This window comes from Protomyctophum bolini (assembly GCF_963924005.1).
Source record: "Protomyctophum bolini genome assembly, chromosome: 11".
In the NCBI taxonomy this organism is placed as follows: domain Eukaryota; kingdom Metazoa; phylum Chordata; class Actinopteri; order Myctophiformes; family Myctophidae; genus Protomyctophum; species Protomyctophum bolini.
Window position 1 is genome coordinate 16,344,146 of NC_137872.1, and position 18,486 is coordinate 16,362,631.

The 18,486-nt window shown below is 42.0% G+C and overlaps 2 protein-coding genes across 4 annotated transcripts in view; both read left to right on the forward strand.

Annotated features, from left to right (window-relative positions):
* Nucleotides 1-816: 816 nt before the first annotated feature.
* ccnf (cyclin F) lies at nt 817-16,618 on the forward strand. The gene is made up of 17 exons (XM_080775965.1): nt 817-1,051; nt 1,912-2,066; nt 2,573-2,679; nt 2,773-2,840; nt 3,369-3,565; nt 4,215-4,268; nt 4,404-4,508; nt 4,738-4,815; nt 6,906-7,063; nt 7,907-8,071; nt 8,497-8,620; nt 8,951-9,131; nt 9,857-9,944; nt 12,132-12,231; nt 12,438-12,580; nt 12,779-12,957; nt 14,259-16,618. Exons 1-17 carry the CDS (start codon nt 1,039-1,041, stop codon nt 14,705-14,707), a joined length of 2,364 nt encoding a protein of 787 aa, XP_080632091.1. The 5' UTR covers nt 817-1,038; the 3' UTR covers nt 14,708-16,618.
* Nucleotides 16,619-16,885: 267 nt separating this feature from the next.
* Nucleotides 16,886-18,486, forward strand: part of abca3b (ATP-binding cassette, sub-family A (ABC1), member 3b) — a 46,363-nt gene continuing 44,762 nt past the window's right edge. For all 3 annotated transcript variants that reach the window (XR_013964870.1, XR_013964871.1, XM_080775961.1), the window contains exon 1: nt 16,886-17,127. The gene's annotated coding sequence lies outside the window, so the exon portion shown is untranslated. The remainder of the gene's footprint in view (nt 17,128-18,486) is intronic.

Genomic DNA, 18,486 nt, shown 5'->3' on the forward strand with positions numbered 1-18,486 from the left:
CTGGTGTGTGACCACCAAAAAACAAAGCAAAATGGAATGCTTGCTATCACTAAAAAGAGAATATACATTGGCTGAATACCTGTCCTGAACACGGTAAACGGGTAAACGACCCAAAATTTAGGAAAGCATGCAGTGGAGAAAGGCCGCCACAGACAGACTCCACTCCCAAGCAAAAAAAGTGCTGCTATTTGTTTAAAAAAAAGCTTTATACCCTTTTATAACATACCCTTTTAGTACATAGATGCAATGTGACATAGTTCTGTTTACAAAATGCTGTACCCCCTCCAACTGTATATACTTTTATTGTATTGTGACACTGTGAAAATTTGCAATGTAAACGTTTGTTTTCTCATGCCAATAAAGCTCCTTTGAATTGAATTGAATTGTGTGCTGTACTGTGACTGGCCGTGTGATTTCATGGTTCATGTTTCTTTAACTGAGGTACCTTTAAATGAGCTGTGTTGATCGACTACATGTCCCATGAGCCAAAGCGAGGCGATACTACCATTAGGTTCTTTTTTGTAATTTAGTTAACCAATCACGTGTGCTTATTTTGGAGCGCGTCTTTTCGAAACTGCGTCGTATCGTCCAATCCGCAACGATTATATTGGGGTTCATAAGCACCAGCCAATCGATGCTGTCGTTCTTTGTCCCGACCAATCCAAGGCCCGCTACTTGGCCGGGGGAGGTACCTCAATCTGACTAATGAGAACGCAACTTGACTTTTAAACACTGCGAGCGGGCGGTGCTAAAGGGGATCAGGGGCGGGTCTTCACAATAGAGATGCATGCTTGTATTTGAATTTAGGAAGGAAGAGCAGCAGAGCAGCAACCCCACACACAACTAGTAATAATACAGTCAGTGAAACTACTCTTCTTAAAGATTAGGTTTCAGCTGATCATAACTAACTTTACTATACAGTAGTATATCTGTGTCATTTGAAGAAGGTTGAGTTTAATCTGCCTTGTTTATTACTTACTGCCTGGAGTGGACATTCATCTAACTCGTCTGACCTGAGGAGAGCTCCCTCCACTTGCAATGAAAGCCGGCGGTAAGTTTTTAAGCTTTAACTCTTACATGAAATATATACAGTAGTGTATAGATGTGTCATGTAGTTTTCTTCACATCATGTTATATTAGACCTCGTTTGACCCAGGCAGTTTGCGACGTTGATTAGCCTGCTACGGCTGCTACTTGTTAGCCAGCTTAACGTTAGCTGTTTAGCAGCAGGAGGACTGAACAAGTTAAAAAGTTGCAAACTTGAGAAATTTGTCAACTTATGGGGAACGATTTTGCTCATACATGCCTAATAAACAACATTATTTATCGTGAGCATTTCAGACCGAAACCAAATGTTCAGATAAGTAAATAAACAGCCCTAAGTTGCGTTGCCGCAGGAGGGAAATTTGGGCGCTCACTTGATTACATAGTTACATGCCTTGTTGTTACTAGTACTTTCTAATGTAATCATTAAATCTATCGACTGTTTGAAATGCATAATAATGTTCAGTTTGCCAGTTGTTAAACATCAACTCCTCATCATTATCAAAATGTAATTCTTAAGACCACCTGGAGAGGCACAACGTTAGGCGGTTTGAACATGGAGCCAAAATTCATAGTGCTAGTTTAGCTCACATGATGCAAAACAGTGATCTCTACTGTTAGTAAACTGACTCCAAATAGCTTGTTTGTGATAGTGTGCTGTGAGAAGTAACACCCTAACCCCACACACTGAAATGTGATTTGTCTTAAAACTTGTATGTAGTAGTGCATTCATTACATACAACTCTTGTCTCTTGAAATGAACTGGAACAATTATGATATTGCTGCAAAGTCAAAGGAGAACTGATGTATTTAGAGGCTCTCTTTGTACACATTTTGATAAACGTTTGACATGATTCAATCCTACAGTACTCCATTGCCACTGTTCCAAATGTTACTCTGTTCCGGTGAGGAAGAGGGTCCGTAAAAGAACTCCAGCCCTGACCCTATTGTCACTGCCCGAGGAGGTTCTGCTGTGTGTGTTGAGATACCTTTCTGCTGAGGACCTACTGGCTGTTAGAGCAGTGAGTAAACACACATACACACTTTCACACCGCTGTTCCACATTTAGCGTATAGATTCAACATCATCTGGCATTGCTTGGTCTCATCATCGGTGTCCACCTAATTTGGTTGTTTTAGCTGACTCTCTGTTGACTTCAACCCATAAAGACCTGAAACCGATTCCGCAAATGCTGTCTAGATTCTAGAACTAATGATTTAGACTAAATCATTAGGTCTCAGACTTTCAATATCCCCCCCCCCCCCCCCCAAAAAAATAGCAGATGCTCGCATCGTGGCACAGTGATGTGCTGTGAGCTTGTACATCTGCTATTTTTGAATAGCCAACGCTAAAATCTAAAATAACACAGATGCTTTCTCAGTTTTAATGGGTTAACCACTTTAACTCTGGCATCCCTATTTTGGGCATGTCATTAAAAAATAGCTGTAATCTCACAATGTGTTGCATTGTGATGCGTGGAGAACTTCTAGATTGGTTTTGGTATAAATTGTGTTGACATCTGTTATAGGTCCATTCCCAGCTGCGGGACATTGTGGATAACAATTCCAGTGTATGGGCGAGGGTCAGTTTCAGGGACACCTGGCCAGCCCCCAAAACAGTCTGGCTATTTGAAAGGTACAATCCCTCACTTCAAATCAATTTTAATTCCGACACAATCCCCCCCTGCTCCCCCATGTGTTTTTAAATGTAGTTTCTCCTTTCTTTCAGAGCTGCAGAGAAAGGGAACTTTGAAGCCGCTGTGAAACTAGGGATCGCCTATTTGTACAATGAAGGACGTAAGTTACGGCTGTCCATACTTGCGAGCAGGCGTGGGGGATTAGGGGCGGGTCTTCACAATAGAGATTTGAATTTAGGATGGAAGAGCAACTGCACAACACAGTAAACTAGTGCAGTGAAACGAGTCCTGTACTCTTCTTAAAGCTTAGGATTCAGCTGATCATAACTAACTTTATTATACATTAGTATATCTGCATCATTAAAGCAGGTTTCGTTTAATCTGCCTTGTTTATTACTTGTTTTTTTACTTGATTTTTTAAAGAGCAACCTGGGGACCAAGTAAAAGTACAATTATTATTCTACACAAATAAATATATAGGATTTTCTGAATGCTTGGTCAGGCATACCTCCATGGACCACCAGGGGTCCGCGAACCACCGTTTGAAAACCCAGGATTCTAACACATGAAGACTCATGATAATGTGAATTCACCCGGCTGGGATGGTTTACCAGGCTAGTTGTTAGGCACATAGTTAGTTGTATGTTTTCAGATTCTGTAAATAAAGTCCTCTCTCTCTCTGTCTTAGCGTTGTTGACTGACGAGGGGCGAGCGGACGTGTGCGGTCGTAAGGCCTCCCGCTTCTTCAGCATGGCAGAGAGCCTGCGCCCCCCTACGGCAGACCCCTTTGTCTGGGTGTTCATTCGTCCTCCTTGGTCCCCGACTGGAAGCTGCTGCAAAGCGGTGGTGTTTGACCGTCTCAAGGCCGAGTGTGACACCAACGTGGTAATTGATGCACACACATGCCATATTGTTCGCCTCATGCACCAAAAGCTCAAGCATTGCTTTGTAACGATGACGAACATAATAATATGGTTGTATCTACTTGGTACAGATGATACTGTAGATACAGTAGAGGGATGGATAAATATATGGATAGATTGATTGATAGATGGATTTATTCATCCCTGTGGGGAAATGCCGGTGTTGTTGCAGCAACAGCAGTAACATTAAATTCCATACACCAGGTAAGATTATATATATATATATATATATATATATATATACATATAACAAATGGAATGAATGGGTGTCACGATGCAGCATAAAAATGGAACAGAAGGCCGTCTTCATGCATTATTGTCTCTGTGCATTTGCAACTAATGATTGGTACTTTTGAACACTGATGTGGTCTGGGGATGAGTCAATAGACTCAATATAGGTTCATAATGATTCTCTGGCTATATATAGTTCCTTGCTGTGAAGATAAATCTCAGTCCTGTCCTGTTGTTTAGAACAGCAGCAATTGTTGGTTATAAAATGAAAACCAAAAAAAGTACACACAAATGTTATTGGTTAAATGATAGTAAGGGATGCCTTCTGCCCACAATATTAGATTTAATGATGTTCTTTCCTCCATTGTTATTTTCTGCAGGACAGGAAAGGACCTCTGCTGCATTGTTTGGCCAGGGTCCTGCAGCTCTTTGATGTGAGTGTGAAACGCAAACAATTACTTCCTGTGGTTGAACTTGAAACGTGTTCAGCGTGCTTCTGATCGGCATGGGGTTGCGGTCATTGCTGTTTTAAGGTGACCGTGTCTATAACCTGGTTTATATATTTCTAGGAGGAGGAAAAGCGCTCGGAAGCCTTGCCCATGCTGGAGGAGTCATCACAGGCTGGCTGTCTACAGAGCTCCTACCTGTTATGGGAGCTTAGCCACAAAGCTGCTGTGAGTCTTAAAAATATCTCCTTGAACTGTTCCACTCTTTAACTAACTCGTGGAAATGTTACATGTTCTATTTTAAAACGTATTGATTGGACTGTGCGTGCAGAAGACTGCTTTGAAGTTTAGGGCCTCTAGTTTGAGGGTGGTAAAATGCCCGAAGGAAATATCCTGTCAGTGCTGATTTTGGTCAGTATAAAATGCTTACCCAGTACTCGTGCCTCTTGTATTTCAGATGGCAGACCCAGGCAGGTACCTCCAGTGTGTACGAACCCTCAGGGACTATGCTGCCAAAGGTTGCTGGGAGGCACAGGTGTGTGTTTACGAGATGCTACATTACTGACTGTATGCTATTATATCAGTATGTATTGGTGTTATCGGTTGCCTGTTACTTTTATACACGCCCAAGCATCTGGTGGGGTTTTAATTTCCCCATTTATCATCTCCGTTTTTTAAATTAATCTTTTCCCCAGCTGCTTTATTACGGCCAAGCTACACAGTTAAACGGCTAAACAGTTTTTGAAAGTGCGTGTGTGCTTATACGCACACACACACTTTTATATCCAGTCCTATTTTAAAGTCTGTGTGTAGCTCGGCCGTTAAGAATAATGCAACCAAGCTTTACTGCATTTTGTAATTTTCAAATCTTCATGGGTCATTAGAGGCAATGGACCTCATTCCTCACCCATTCTTAAGAAGATTCTTAGGCACTTTTGAGTGCAGATATATTTCACTGATAAAAATGTCTGTTTTCTTCAATTCTACAATTTTATAATAATAATAGGGCAGATCAGTGGTTCTCAAAGAGTCGTCTGGGGACCCCCATGGGTCCTTGAGAGTGTTCCAGGGGGTCCAAAGCAAAACAAGGAACAGTTTATGTTACCACTTTAACTTTTTCTGTTTGGGATAATGATTATCCCAATAGCTGATAAATCTTGGAAAATGTCTTATGCAAGTCCCTGGCAGAAAATATTTGTGGCTATGCAGCCAATCCTCGAAATGAAAATGTTTGAGAACTGCTTTAGTGTTTTCAACGGGCCTGAAAATGACAATCCAACATGAACGGACCCAGTTGAGTTGAAGCCCTAGACCCCAATCCAACTGACCCTCATACCCCCATCCGATACCCCTGACAGCCACCACACCCCCGTTTCCCCACCCCCTTCCTACCTGAAAGCCCCCATAATACCCCCACCCACCACCTTTCAGTAATACAATGTTTTATTTTCACTGCGAACGCTACTCCTGAACATTAATTTTGTAATTGTGCTAATTTCAGCAAATATACATTGATGTCCATTGTCTAGTGGTGACTGATGTTCCACCATCTTTAGACTTTAGTTTAGGCATTCTTGACTAAATTCTCTCAACTTTTATTTCACTTTGATGTCACACTGTGATGTGTGATCACACTTCACACTGATTTCTGCTATGCAGTAGTCCTGCCCTAATTGCCCTTGAATGGGAATTGGTGGGGCGGCTCCCTGTGGTAACTATGATGCTAATTAGGATAGGTGGGGCGTCTGTGATAATTTAGGATTAACTGGTTTACAGCGCAGGCACACTTTAGTGTCACCAGATGCCAAAAGTAATAGAACATAATAGAATCATGAATCTGACTCGACTTCTCTAAGGGCCGATTCATACTCCTATTTTAGAGCCGAATAAAAGGTTCAAGGTGTTTTATTGTCACATAGATGTACAGGTACAGCATTGTGAAAAACTTTCGTTGGGTGATGCTCCACAATACACATAAGTACAATTTAAATAACATACTAAGTATAAAAGTTTTAAAGGACTCAGGTCAGTATACAAGGCCGTAATACCACGGAATGTTCAATGTTCATTTAGGCTTGTTGAGCAGTCTCACAGCCTGAGGGATGAAACTGTTCTTCAGTCTGTTTGTGTTGGCTTTGATACTTTAATACCTCTTCCCCGAGGGCAGCAGCCTGAAAAAAACTGTATGGGGTGTGTGGGGTCCTTAAAAGTTGGTTCGGCTTTGTAGAGCCTACAATGTGACGTCATTTGAGGTTTGGGTGGCGGGTACCGTCCTAAAGTCGGCTCTTCGGTGCTACTGAAAATGTCTGACGAGCCGAAATCATTTCGGCACTACAGCGCCGAAACAGCGGTAAAATAGGAGTATGAATCGGCCCTTAGGAAGAAAACTTTCAAATGTATTGGTGAATGAGGCCCATTGATAGTAGTATAATTTCATCTGACTCGTTGGTGAAGTCAGTGTGTGTCATCACACCCAGCCTCTAAGGTCTTGATATAAAATGTTTTGCGTGTTGTCGTGCACCAAAAATAGCCACTGCAGTACACTGCACATGCTGTGAGCTTATAGCAGCGCATGACCAAAATGTCCTTTTTGTCTTATTTATTTTCCCATTCCTTATCTAACAGGTATCCTTGGCTAAGGTGTGCAGTAGCGGGAACCCTTTGGGCTTGGAGGCACGGGCTTGCGCAGATCTGGTTGCCCAGCTCTTCAGTTCGCCTGGCCCAGCACCGGCCCACCGCACACTGGAGGATGTCCTCAGGCATGGCATCAAGGACACCATGAGGTAAATCCACCCTTCGCTACTGACATCATGCCTTTAAATCTGTTTGACTATCGTGCTCATTGTTCCAACCAGGAGACAGTAGTGAGTGACTCATTGTGCTTTTTCATCATTAGATTTGAGTTCCCCGATAATGGTATTAGAGTAGAGCCTGATGAATCACATTATCCACTTATGCTTTGCAGTTTTTCAAGTCTCGGACCATCTTTAAAAAAAAAAATCCATCAATTGTGCCTAGCACAGCCTTGCCAGATCAATCACCACAGTCTTCCATTTTCTTCTGTGCTAACAACAATAATTTAGGCCTTCAAAACGGGTGCCTCACGGCCTTGTAACACAGTCACATATGTATGTGTACATAATATGATGTTCAGTCATATCTAATTTACTGTAATTTGGGAGTACTTCCTGTTGCCACAGTACAGGGAAAAAAGACCCCGTTTGGATGCCACACATCCTTGTGGACTTCTTCATCTCGGCTATGCTTCTCATTGTCTCCCCCTCATCCACACAATGTTCACCATCCTATGCTTCTCATTGTCTCCCCCTCATCCACACAATGTTCACCATCCTATGCTTCTCATTGTCTCCCCCTCATCCACACAATGTTCACCATCCTATGCTTCTCATTGTCTCCCCCTCATCCACACAATGTTCACCATCCTATGCTTCTCATTGTCTCCCCCTCATCCACACAATGTTCACCATCCTATGCTTCTCATTGTCTCCCCCTCATCCACACAATGTTCACCATCCTTGTGGACTTCTTAATCTCGGCTATGCTTCTCATTGTCTCCCCCTCATCCACACAATGTTCACCATCCTCTTGCTGTCCTTCTGTTGTAGGTACATCTTGGTGGACTGGCTGGTGGAAGTAACCACCATGAAGGACTTCTCCAGCTTGACGCTACATGTGACGGTGGGTTGTGTTGACCGATATCTGAGTCGGTGCTCCGTCCCCAAGGCCCGCCTTCAGCTGCTGGGCATCGCCTGCATGGTCGTTTGCACACGGTGAGACACACACAAACACACACGCCTAATGGTTTGTAGTTTTGTAATCTGCATCCTCTGGTACAATGTGGTCCTGATACGGATAAGCTCCATACGTGAGATTCAAGCAGTTCTTAGTCCAGGATTTAGTGGTTAAGTGGCTTTACGTCCTTTTGCCCATTTCGGTCTATCGTCTGTGTTCTGTGTTGAATCCTAGTCATGGGAATTTACCAGCAGAGTTTCAGTTTTCTTGCCAACTACAAGCTCACGACTGAGCTTGTTCACTTTTTTTCCCCCTTTCATTGTTGTGTTAAAAGCTTAAAGGGTAAAGAAATTGCAGCATGGTCAAGACAATGCAATTGTGTGGGTCGATAATAGCAAGACAACGGGACACTGGTCTTTGTTTTCCCCCATGTACTAACTTTAGATTTTTGTTTTTTGTGTAGTTACATGAGCAAAGAGATCCTGACCATCCGTGAAGCTGTCTGGCTCACCGACAACACGTACAAATATGAAGACCTGGTCCGCATGATGGGAGAGGTCGTTTCTGTGCTGGAGGGGAAGATCAGGGTAAGCATGCCAACGATACGCCCCTGGTTTTTATCTAGCATTAGTATTATAATGACTAAAATATTAAATAATCTGCATATCAGCACCCCCACCACCTCAGGACATTGTGGTACTGCAGCTAAAAACTGCTTTCAAAGTCCAGAAAGAAATGACAAGGACTGGTTATATCAGAGTGGTGATTGAGGCTCAAACCATCAGAAATAACTTTGAGGGACATAGACAATATGATTTATTGAATATTAAAAGCATGTAAAATGCATGTTTTTTGCGCTTTAATTGTGACAGGCCCGCCGCCCTATATAATTAATAACCTGTGTGGTTCCCTGGCAGGCCCCCACGCTGCTGGACTACGGCGAGGTGCTGCTGTCCCTGATGCCTCTGGAGAGGCGGACCTCCCACCTGTTCAGCTACATCTGTGAGCTGTCTCTCCTCTACTCGGCGCTCACCGTGCTGCCGGCCGCCAAGCTGGCCTGCGCCGCCCTGCTGCTCACACGCGCTCTACACCACTACGGTAACTATCGGGACAGTGTGTCCACACCATGCATGCATGCTGTGAATCGGTGATGGAAAAAGTAATGCACTTACTGTATTATTTACTTAACCCCTACTGATGTTGGGATTTATGTGGTTAAGTAAAAGTAGCAATACTGCAATGTAGAAGCACTCTCGTTACAAGTGAAAGTTCTGGTAATCAAAATTGACTTGAGTAAAAGTATTGGCATGAAAATATACTTAAAGTACCAAAAGTAAAAGTACTCATTATGCAGAATGTCCTGTTTCACAAAGTATGATATTTATACAATTTATTAAAATCTTTTGAAAATGGCGGATCTACAAGCTCAAACCGCTTATAGATTGATTATTTTCAAATAGCCAAAGTTTAAATAGGGCTGAAGTGGTTCATGTATGTTTTGTTATAATAATTCAAATAAGTTTTAAAATAATTGTAGTGGAGTAAAAAGTTCAATATTTGCCTCTGGGATGTAGTGGTACAGTAAGTAGAAATACCGGTATTGGAAATACTCCAGTAAAGTATTAGTAAATACTTAGTTACTTTCCACCAATGCTGTAAATGCAGCCCTCTGTTGAGAACATGACTGTGTGTCAGTATTTGGGCTGCAACTGTTCGATTATTTAATCAATTACGGTACTTGGATTTAGCTGCAAGTTGGCAGCCTTGAGTTCATAAGCTGACTCCTGGCCTTTTGCTCCCTCTTCCTCCACCCGTCTCTGCAGCTCCCATATGGCCTGCTCAGATGGCCGACTACACAGGGTTCTCCAAGAAAGACCTCCTCCCTTTCACTGTGCTGCTCTACGTCAAGTGGTGAGTGTTTAACCCATTTTGGACTGAAGTCGATTAAAAAAATGTCTTCTAAATCCTTTTTCTGAAAAACCCATGTTTCTATGTCAGTGGGGCTCAACCTTTTTATTGTCAAGGACCCCCAGAATTATCTCTATTGGGCCACGGACCCCCATCTCAGAATATGTAGTTCCAGGGACCCCCCAGAAGCCAATATTTTAGGTTAAAAATGTTCAATATATATTCAAAGATTTGTGCCACATTTTCATGATTTAAAAAAAATAGCAGGCACACTTTCCTGGATTGGTCCCCCCAACCAGTCACGCCTTGTCTTTACCCTCCTTCTGTCTCACTGTCTGTTGCACATCATTCAGACCTCCACCATTCATGTACATGGTTTGTAAAAAAAAATGTTGCCTATTCTGAGTTTTGCTCTAATGAGGGTTTCCTTGGTTACGAGAGCACCCCTGGCTCTGACTGAGGTGTAGGAGTTCTAGTAACTTAAGAGTTAAGCCACGCTTGTATTGCATTTTTAGACTTTATTCATGAGGCAGCAGGCTCTATTGTCTTTGGATGGTTCTACCCGTCTTTTGTAAATCCAATAATGAATGCTTAAAATTGCTTATTCAATGTCAGTGTGCGGCTAAAGTGAATTATGTTGGTTAAGGTAGGTAGTTGCTATGGCTCTCTGTGATCTGTATTACGCTTTACTGTCTCTGCTGTTGTGATGCATTCTTCTGAGGTGGGTTATTAATAACGGTGGGAAATTAACCTTTCACACAAGGAAAAATGATAATGTAGTCATTTTGTTAAAGGCCTAGAAAAAGCAGTGTTGAAAAATAAATAAATAAAACAAATCAGTTTAACAGAAAATATATCGACCATATTAATCCTGGCACCTCTATTTTGGGCAAAAATAATGATCTGATCTACAAACTCGTAATGCATGATGACGACACATGAGATTGTAGCTAGGCTGTTTTAAGCAATTGGGATGTTTTAATTTTTTTCCTTTTTATTTATTCCACAGCAGCATGCTTTTAGTTTGTATGTATTTGTAATAAGATGTTTTGGCACAGGCATGCATAAGTAAAGTGCTTGCTTACACTGCAGCCAATTAGTATTTACAGATTCAGTGTAATGGGTTAAAGACCGCCTGCTCAGAAATGGGTGTTCAAGTTCTGCTTTGGTGTCACAGAAAATGCTCGCCATTAATGTCACATTCGACATGTAGTCATGTACCACTGAAGTGTGATGCATTCTGTCCCATCTGATGCCTGACAAATATACGCCTATATATACAGTACTGTTTACACAAAGTAATTAGTCACTTATTTGTGTCACCAGCATCTTCAGAGTGGGACATTGGTGCATGTAGATATGTTGGTAGCAGTCAGTGTTTTATTTTTAATACTAGTCAAGTACACTAGTAGTAACCAACCAGTCACAAACGGTGCACCATGGCATAGGCAGTAGTACACAGAGTTATACTGACACTAGGGTTGTCCCAATCGGAACGGGTGATCGGAAATCGGGGCCGATCACGTCATTTTCAAATGGTCGGAATCGGATCGGGAGCCAAAAAACGTGATCGGGAAATCCCTAGTATCAATATTATATCCATATCATGATATTAGACTGGAAATTGTCTGTGATTTGATATGGCATAAACATGTTTTATAAAATATAAATATCTGACCGAGAAAAATCGGTATATCGGCAGATGTTCAAAATCAAATGATCAGAATTGGATCAGGAGCAAAAACACGTGATCGGGACATCCCTAACCGACACAAATATTATACTTTCACACTGCAAATCGTTAATAATACCAGAGCCCACAGTTTTTCTTTTGTTTTTTTAAGCATCCGATTTATTGGAGATCAGTTTTTTTCTAATGCAGTCTGGTCATCACAAAACAGGCGATGCAGTCTGGACATCAAAGGTGATGGTCATCAGATAGCGGATATCGTGACAAGCAGACGGTGTGGGGGCTTGTAGCATGACTGTGTAGTTTTGACCGTGTGTGTGTGCGTGTGCGTGTGCGCGCAGGCTGGTGAGTCATACTAACGTACCGCAGAGTGAGTCACTCGCAACAGGGGGGGGGGGGGGGCGCGGGGGGAGTCTATTTCCCAAATGAACACTGTAACAAGATTGGTCCATGGCCGCTCCTATATGAGAAGATTAAATGTACCCTTCTCTCTCTTTTAGTTATAGTCGAGATGTACCCAAAGACTACAGACATGTGTCTCTTACTGGAGTCAAGCAGCGCTTTGAGGAGGAAGCCTACCAGCATATCGGCAAAGAACAGGTACATACGCATGAATTTAGAGCTGTATTATACTTTAGTTTAGGGGAACGTCCACCTTGATGCTTACAATAGAAAAAACATAATAGAAATACAAATTATTTCTATGCCATCATGGCTCATCTTCATTATGTCTGTATTGTGCACTGTATTCTGTATCTTCTCTTGTATTTGTATTCTTAATCTATAACTCCTCGTTTTCCAATAAGGTGATGGACTTCCATGAGCTGTGCCAGATCCTGGAGATACCTGAGATGGGACCATTATGTGTTCAGCTGGATCCTAACTCCCCCAGCGGCCAACCAGGAGACATCCACACGTTCCTCTCATCCCCATCCAGCAACAGCAAAAGGTTAGCCACCCACTTGCCGAACACACATCCTTCCAGTGCCCGGCCATTTCCTGCTTTGCTGTCGTAGAGTCCTTTCCTCTTCCCACTTTAGTGGTCACTGTGTCCCTCCGTTTGCTGTGTGACAAACGGCTGTGATAATTTTATTGACACAGCCAACATGTCCTGACCACATTTGTTTTTTGTTGTTGTTCTCTACAGGAGGCGTGATGACAGCATGCAGGCCCACAGAGGAAGTTTTGTGGCCACGCCCACCGCTGAGCTGTCCCCTCAGGAGGAGACGCTGCTCGGTGATATGCTGGACTGGAGCTTGGACACTTCCTGTTCCGGCTACGAGGGCGACCTAGAGGAGAGCGAGGAGGGGGAGAAAGAGGGAGAGGGTGAGTGCAACCTTTGGTGTTGGATGCAACATGCATTTATTATTTGTGTAGGTCGGTTTCATGCATCATCGAATGGAGCGAAAATATATTTTAGAAGGAGCCCAAGATCATTAATGTAACAAAGAGAGAGTATAGCTATAGAGCACCAAAGTCTGACGTCAATATCTGTAGAGGCCAGGGTGCTAAGTCCACTGGTTCATGCACTTTTTATTTGCATTGTAATCCCTGTATGGTGATTTGAGATCGCCTCATATAAGAACTGTTTGAAAAAGAAACAAATTATCACTCATGGATATGAAGAATCAACTGACTGAGAGAAAACGCTAATGTTACTGTTGAGGAATTAGTTTCATTTTCGTTAGAAACAGACTAATATATGAGTGACTGACTGTCCGAAACCATACAGAGACACCTCCCCGACAATAACGCCAAGACAGTTTGTTTATTTCTGGATGGTGGACCACAATGCTTATATGAGACGATTTTAAGATGACCCCATTTTTCCCCCATGGCCTTTCTTTGTGGAGTTTGCATGTTCTCCCCGTGTCCCCTAGGGTAGGTACCCTCACAAAAAACATGCAGTAATCCTGGTCTCTAAACTGCCTCGCCCTGGCCAGCCGGGGTGCCTGATGGAGGGGAAAGGAACTGGTTGTTCCTTCCACGCGCTACGTCCAACCAGGGAAACTCCCCTCTGTCAGGTGTAAAGGAGCAACTTGGACACTCATGCATGAAGGAAGCATGAGTTCAAGTCCGTTGCTCTCCCCAGGTTGGCGGAGGATGTGTAGAGCCCAGGATCACATTAGATAATTGACACGGGGGTGAAAAATGGGTTACAAAATCGTGGGATAAAAAAGAAAAAACTTCCGTGAATGGATGAGCGAGTGACGTCAGGACGTCTGTGCTCTATAACAAAGGAATAGATGGACGATGTAGGACGTCATGTTACAAAAGGCAAGAATGAATTAATAAATTAGTAGAAGAAGCTGCTTTACAGCAGTTTACACTCAATATTATGTGGTCATTGGCTGACTTCCAGGGCCATAAAGTGCCATTTAAATGTTTTTAAAAGGGCATGAAGCAAGCAATGACCACAGGGCAATAAGGCATGAGTCAGTCTGCCAGCACGACATGATGATGATGATACTGGACATGACTCAGCAGTTATGATGTTCAGCAAGCATCATACTGTACTGTAGCATCCATTAGCTCCAATCAAGGCCTACTTAACGCTCACTTATTTGCTTATTTGCCGGGGTTGAACCTTTCCTTTAATAACGCTCTCTATTCTTCTCTTCCGAAAGCCTCAATCAAGACCATCGCATTGCATCAGGCGGAGGGTGCAGAGGACTGGCTAGAGCACTGCCGAGCTCTGTCCAGCGACGAAGACAGCACCTGTGAAGACGTTGCCGAGGGCCAGGGCAGCGCTCGGAGCCGACCCAAGGAGCCCCTGTCCCTCCTCTCCGCCGACCTCCACAGCTCTGGTTACTCCTCTGTCCAAAGTGCCAGCCCCCTCAACTCCTCTTCCCTCCTCGTGCCTTGCACACTGGCGATCATTCCCGCCACCTCCGGCACAGCCTCCGCAGACGCCCGGCCGGGTTTCCGCCTCTTGGTGCCCATGCAGAGGCCCAGAGGCTCTTCCTGTAAACAGGTAAAGAGAAAAAATGCGGCAGCCCATAGCGGAGGAGAGATGGAGAGAGGGGAGGAAGAGGACGGGGGATGTTCTGCCAATATAGGGTTTTTGAGCCTCTAAGCAGCACCGTTTGACTGGCGTGAAATTGCATCGTCCCCAGCACTTTTTCCTCTTATTCCCATGTTCTCAATGCTGGTTCTCACTCTGCACTGGTTCTTCTATTGCAAAGAAGATCAAAAGATACCTGAAGCTTTAAGAAAGAAATGACAAATCTATTATATAAAGGGAATGGTCATGACAGAGAATGTTGCCCTTCTTTTACATGTCTCATTTCACTCAAGAGTTTACAGGCACCTCACAAACCTGGACATTACATCCATGGACTCTCAGGCCCCTTTTCCAACGGGGTTGAACCAGTTTGGTTCTTTTTTCCCCCCACCTAATATTGAACCAGTTCAGAGTTTACACTGAATTGGTTCAGAACCCTAAAAGTTGATTCCGAACTGGAAACAATAAAATGGCCACTGGTTCCGTGAAAGCACCAAGGTTCCAAGAATCTAGAACGGAACCAGTTAGAACCAAAGTTATTTTGGTGGAAAAGGGGCCTCAGTGTGTTTACTCTCCTCAGGATATCCCTGTTACAACAACGGTCTCATCACACGGACCTCTGCAAAAAACCCATCTCATAGCTCATTGGATGGCTGGCTGCAAGGTCCCAAACTCGAACTATTTGTGTATGTTTATTTTTTATTTTTCTATTTTAAATTAAGCATTGTTGTGAAGATGTCTTGAAAACCGTCAACCCATAGATGGCGTGCTGTTGTGATTGTATTGTTTTTGTCATAGATTCTGATAATGCACTGTTCTTCGTACGACAATGTAAAAGAAGAAATCGAGAAGAGGCTGTAAACCGCTTAATGTAAATATCAATTTGAAGCTGTGACATTAACTATTTAATTATTCTAAGAGTTTGTCATACGTGCATATGCCAAAGGTACTGTGGTGTTGGCAGATTAATCTATCTGTATAGATGGTGCTGTGAAATCATTGTTGTTTAGGAGCTTGTTAAATGCATTTCTTTGCCCAGACGTTTGTGCACATGCGTCCACTGTCACGTTGACAAACTGTTTGATCCTTATTACTGCACAGAAGACATGGGATGGGGGTTATTCATTGGGATCTTGACACTTCAGATATTAAGCAATTTAGTTTATAATGGTAAACTTGAGTATCTACTAAGACTGCAGGTTGTCATCAAGACTGTCAAAGGTAAGATTGAACCTGATCAACTTCAGGTGTAGAAAGTGGGTGAAATACTTTTCCCCAGTACTGTTGAGTTGTACCATATATATACTAACTTGTATATAATATATCTATGCTCAGGTACTGGTGAAATTGTACTGTTCTATCCAGCGGTTCACTCATCTCGCCCATCTAGCTTTGTCACTTTCATCATCACTGGAACAGAGGGATCTACTGCAGCAAAGTGGTGTTGTCTATGCTTGAACAATCGATGCTTATTTAAGTATTATGTGGATCTGCTCTGCCTCCTCTAGGAGACATGGAAGACTGAACTGAACACTAAAAGCAGAATTATTATTACTTGATGGGGTTTTGAAAGTACTGTATGCTTTACGGGGGTCTTGGTGAACTGTAAATGCCATTTTAAAATGTTCCTAAAGGCTGGATATCTTCTGTGCCACATTCACATATCCATACAGTGGTGGAAGAAGTATTTTGACTTTTGTACTTGATTAAAAGTAAAACGCTGGTGGCAAATCAAAAATAGTTGAATTGTAAAGCAAACTGCAGTACCTGAGTAAATATACGTAGTTACTTTCCACCACTGTGTATATATATATTGTATATTATGTACATTGTGTGTGTGTGTGTGTGTGTGTATATACACGTGTGTACATAACCTGTATGACATTTTATGTGGAAGAAATGACTTTCCTCTTTACTTGAAATTGTCTTTGCTTCATTCCAAAAGAGAGCAAGTGAATTTAAAAGTCTAAAAATAAGTTTTTTCTTTATAGTACTCCTGTGATGTGAATATATATATTTTTTATGTTTTTAATAAAAGAAAAATCAATCTTATGGGCTTGTACTTTCACGTGTCTTATTGTGTTGTTAAATATATATAAAATTATAATAAATACACGAATTAATTTGAAACATGAGGGGGGGGGGGGGGGTGCACAGCTGTTTTGTGGTCATGTGACTGCTCCGTGGAGGTCACGTGATATGTTTTGTTGATGCTCGTAGCCTGCCTGCAATTTGCACAATGAACACCGCCGGAGCTGCTGCAATGTCATCCTCGCATCCTTATCGGCAACGAAATTGAGCTGTAATTTTTATTACAGGGAAACTGGTGCAAACATTATCAGCTTCGCTACTGTTTACTGTCGGTCGATAGAGACTGTGAAGGAAGAAGCACCAACGTAATATTTCAATGTTATTATCGCTATAACAAGGGGAGGAATTAAGGAAAGGACAGCAGCCCATGAAGTTCATGTAGCGATTCCTGCTTTTCTAAGGTAATGTATGGCGACCTTGTTTAACGACCATAGTGTTTACTCATATTAGCGCTAATTCATACTTAATGCTGTTCGTTACTGTAGAAATTTCAATAAAATAGCTTTTTTAGTCTCCTAGAGCTCCATCATCAAAATTCATAGGCATCGTTGGGACTGACAAGCAGCTGGACTGTCCAATCGCAAAGTTCAAGAGGTTGTTGTTGGACGAATGAGAGAGAGGAAAGGCGGGCTTAAAGCGATGAGCAACGCATTATATTGTATCTACTGTCTATAGATATATATTATAAATTATAACAAAGAGTGTCATTGCTTCGTGTAGCATTGCTTGAAGGAAAATATATTTCGGTTATTATTCGGTCATGTATGAAGTGCAGTGTGTCACGACTCACGATCGGCCTATCGTACGTTCCAGATAAGCGAATCATTCCCTGGCTTTAAATCTAATCGAAAACGACCCCTGGTCTGGAATGTCATGAAAAGATTCAGTCATCATCTCCAGTGACACGTGTTGCATGTTGTTTAGTAAGGCAATAAAGGCTTGGCTTATTACATCTGTGTAAACGATGATGATGTGAAGACAAACACATCCTGTATATGAGGAAACACTGTCTCCCCTGAGACAAACGTGGCTTGTTTACAGTGATGCAAGTACATTTACTCAAATACTGCACTTAAATACCATTTGAACTTCAATTTCTTAATACTTTATACTTCTACTACTCTATTACATCTCAGAGAAAAATATTGTACTTTTTACTCCTCTATAGCCTATTTATTAGACAGCTGTTAATTACTTTGCAGATTCAGATCATTAATAACAAATTGCAGATTCATATCATTAATAACAAATTAGCTATCACAAATCTTGTAATTTATTTGAAAATAGCAGATCTATAAGCTCACAAGTGATGTCCCTGTATCAGCCAAATCTATGCATAATACATCTTAGAGTGTAAATTATCATTAGTTGTAGGAAGAGCACTTTTAGGCCGTGTTTGTTTGTCAAAGAAAGGTAGGGTAGGGCTACCATGTGCCACATACTGTATATGTTAGACAATTATATTGAATTGTCTGACTTAACTAGATCACGATTTTAGTTCAATTTATTCATCTATTCTAAATAGTATAAACAAAACCCAATAAGAAGCACACTGTTTTCAGTTGGGCATTTATTCTATTTCCTAAACCCTAGTATGAAACGGGTAACTACTATAGCTACTTATTTCTTTCCAGATGTGTGGCACAAATCTCAACAGAGTTTCTGCATACATATTTCACTCAAATATAAAGTTACCAGAAGCAGGAAGTACAGGAAGATGGCAAACAAACAAAAGAGTGCATTTTTTCAGTGACTGGTTC

What these genes read in the sequence shown, in the direction of transcription:
- ccnf (XM_080775965.1), top strand. An exon ending in CTATTTGTACAATGAAGGAC is followed by an intron (nt 2,841 to 3,368) that starts GTAAGTTACGGC and finishes TCTCTGTCTTAG; the next exon opens with CGTTGTTGACTGACGAGGGG. An exon ending in GGCATCAAGGACACCATGAG is followed by an intron (nt 7,064 to 7,906) that starts GTAAATCCACCC and finishes CTTCTGTTGTAG; the next exon opens with GTACATCTTGGTGGACTGGC.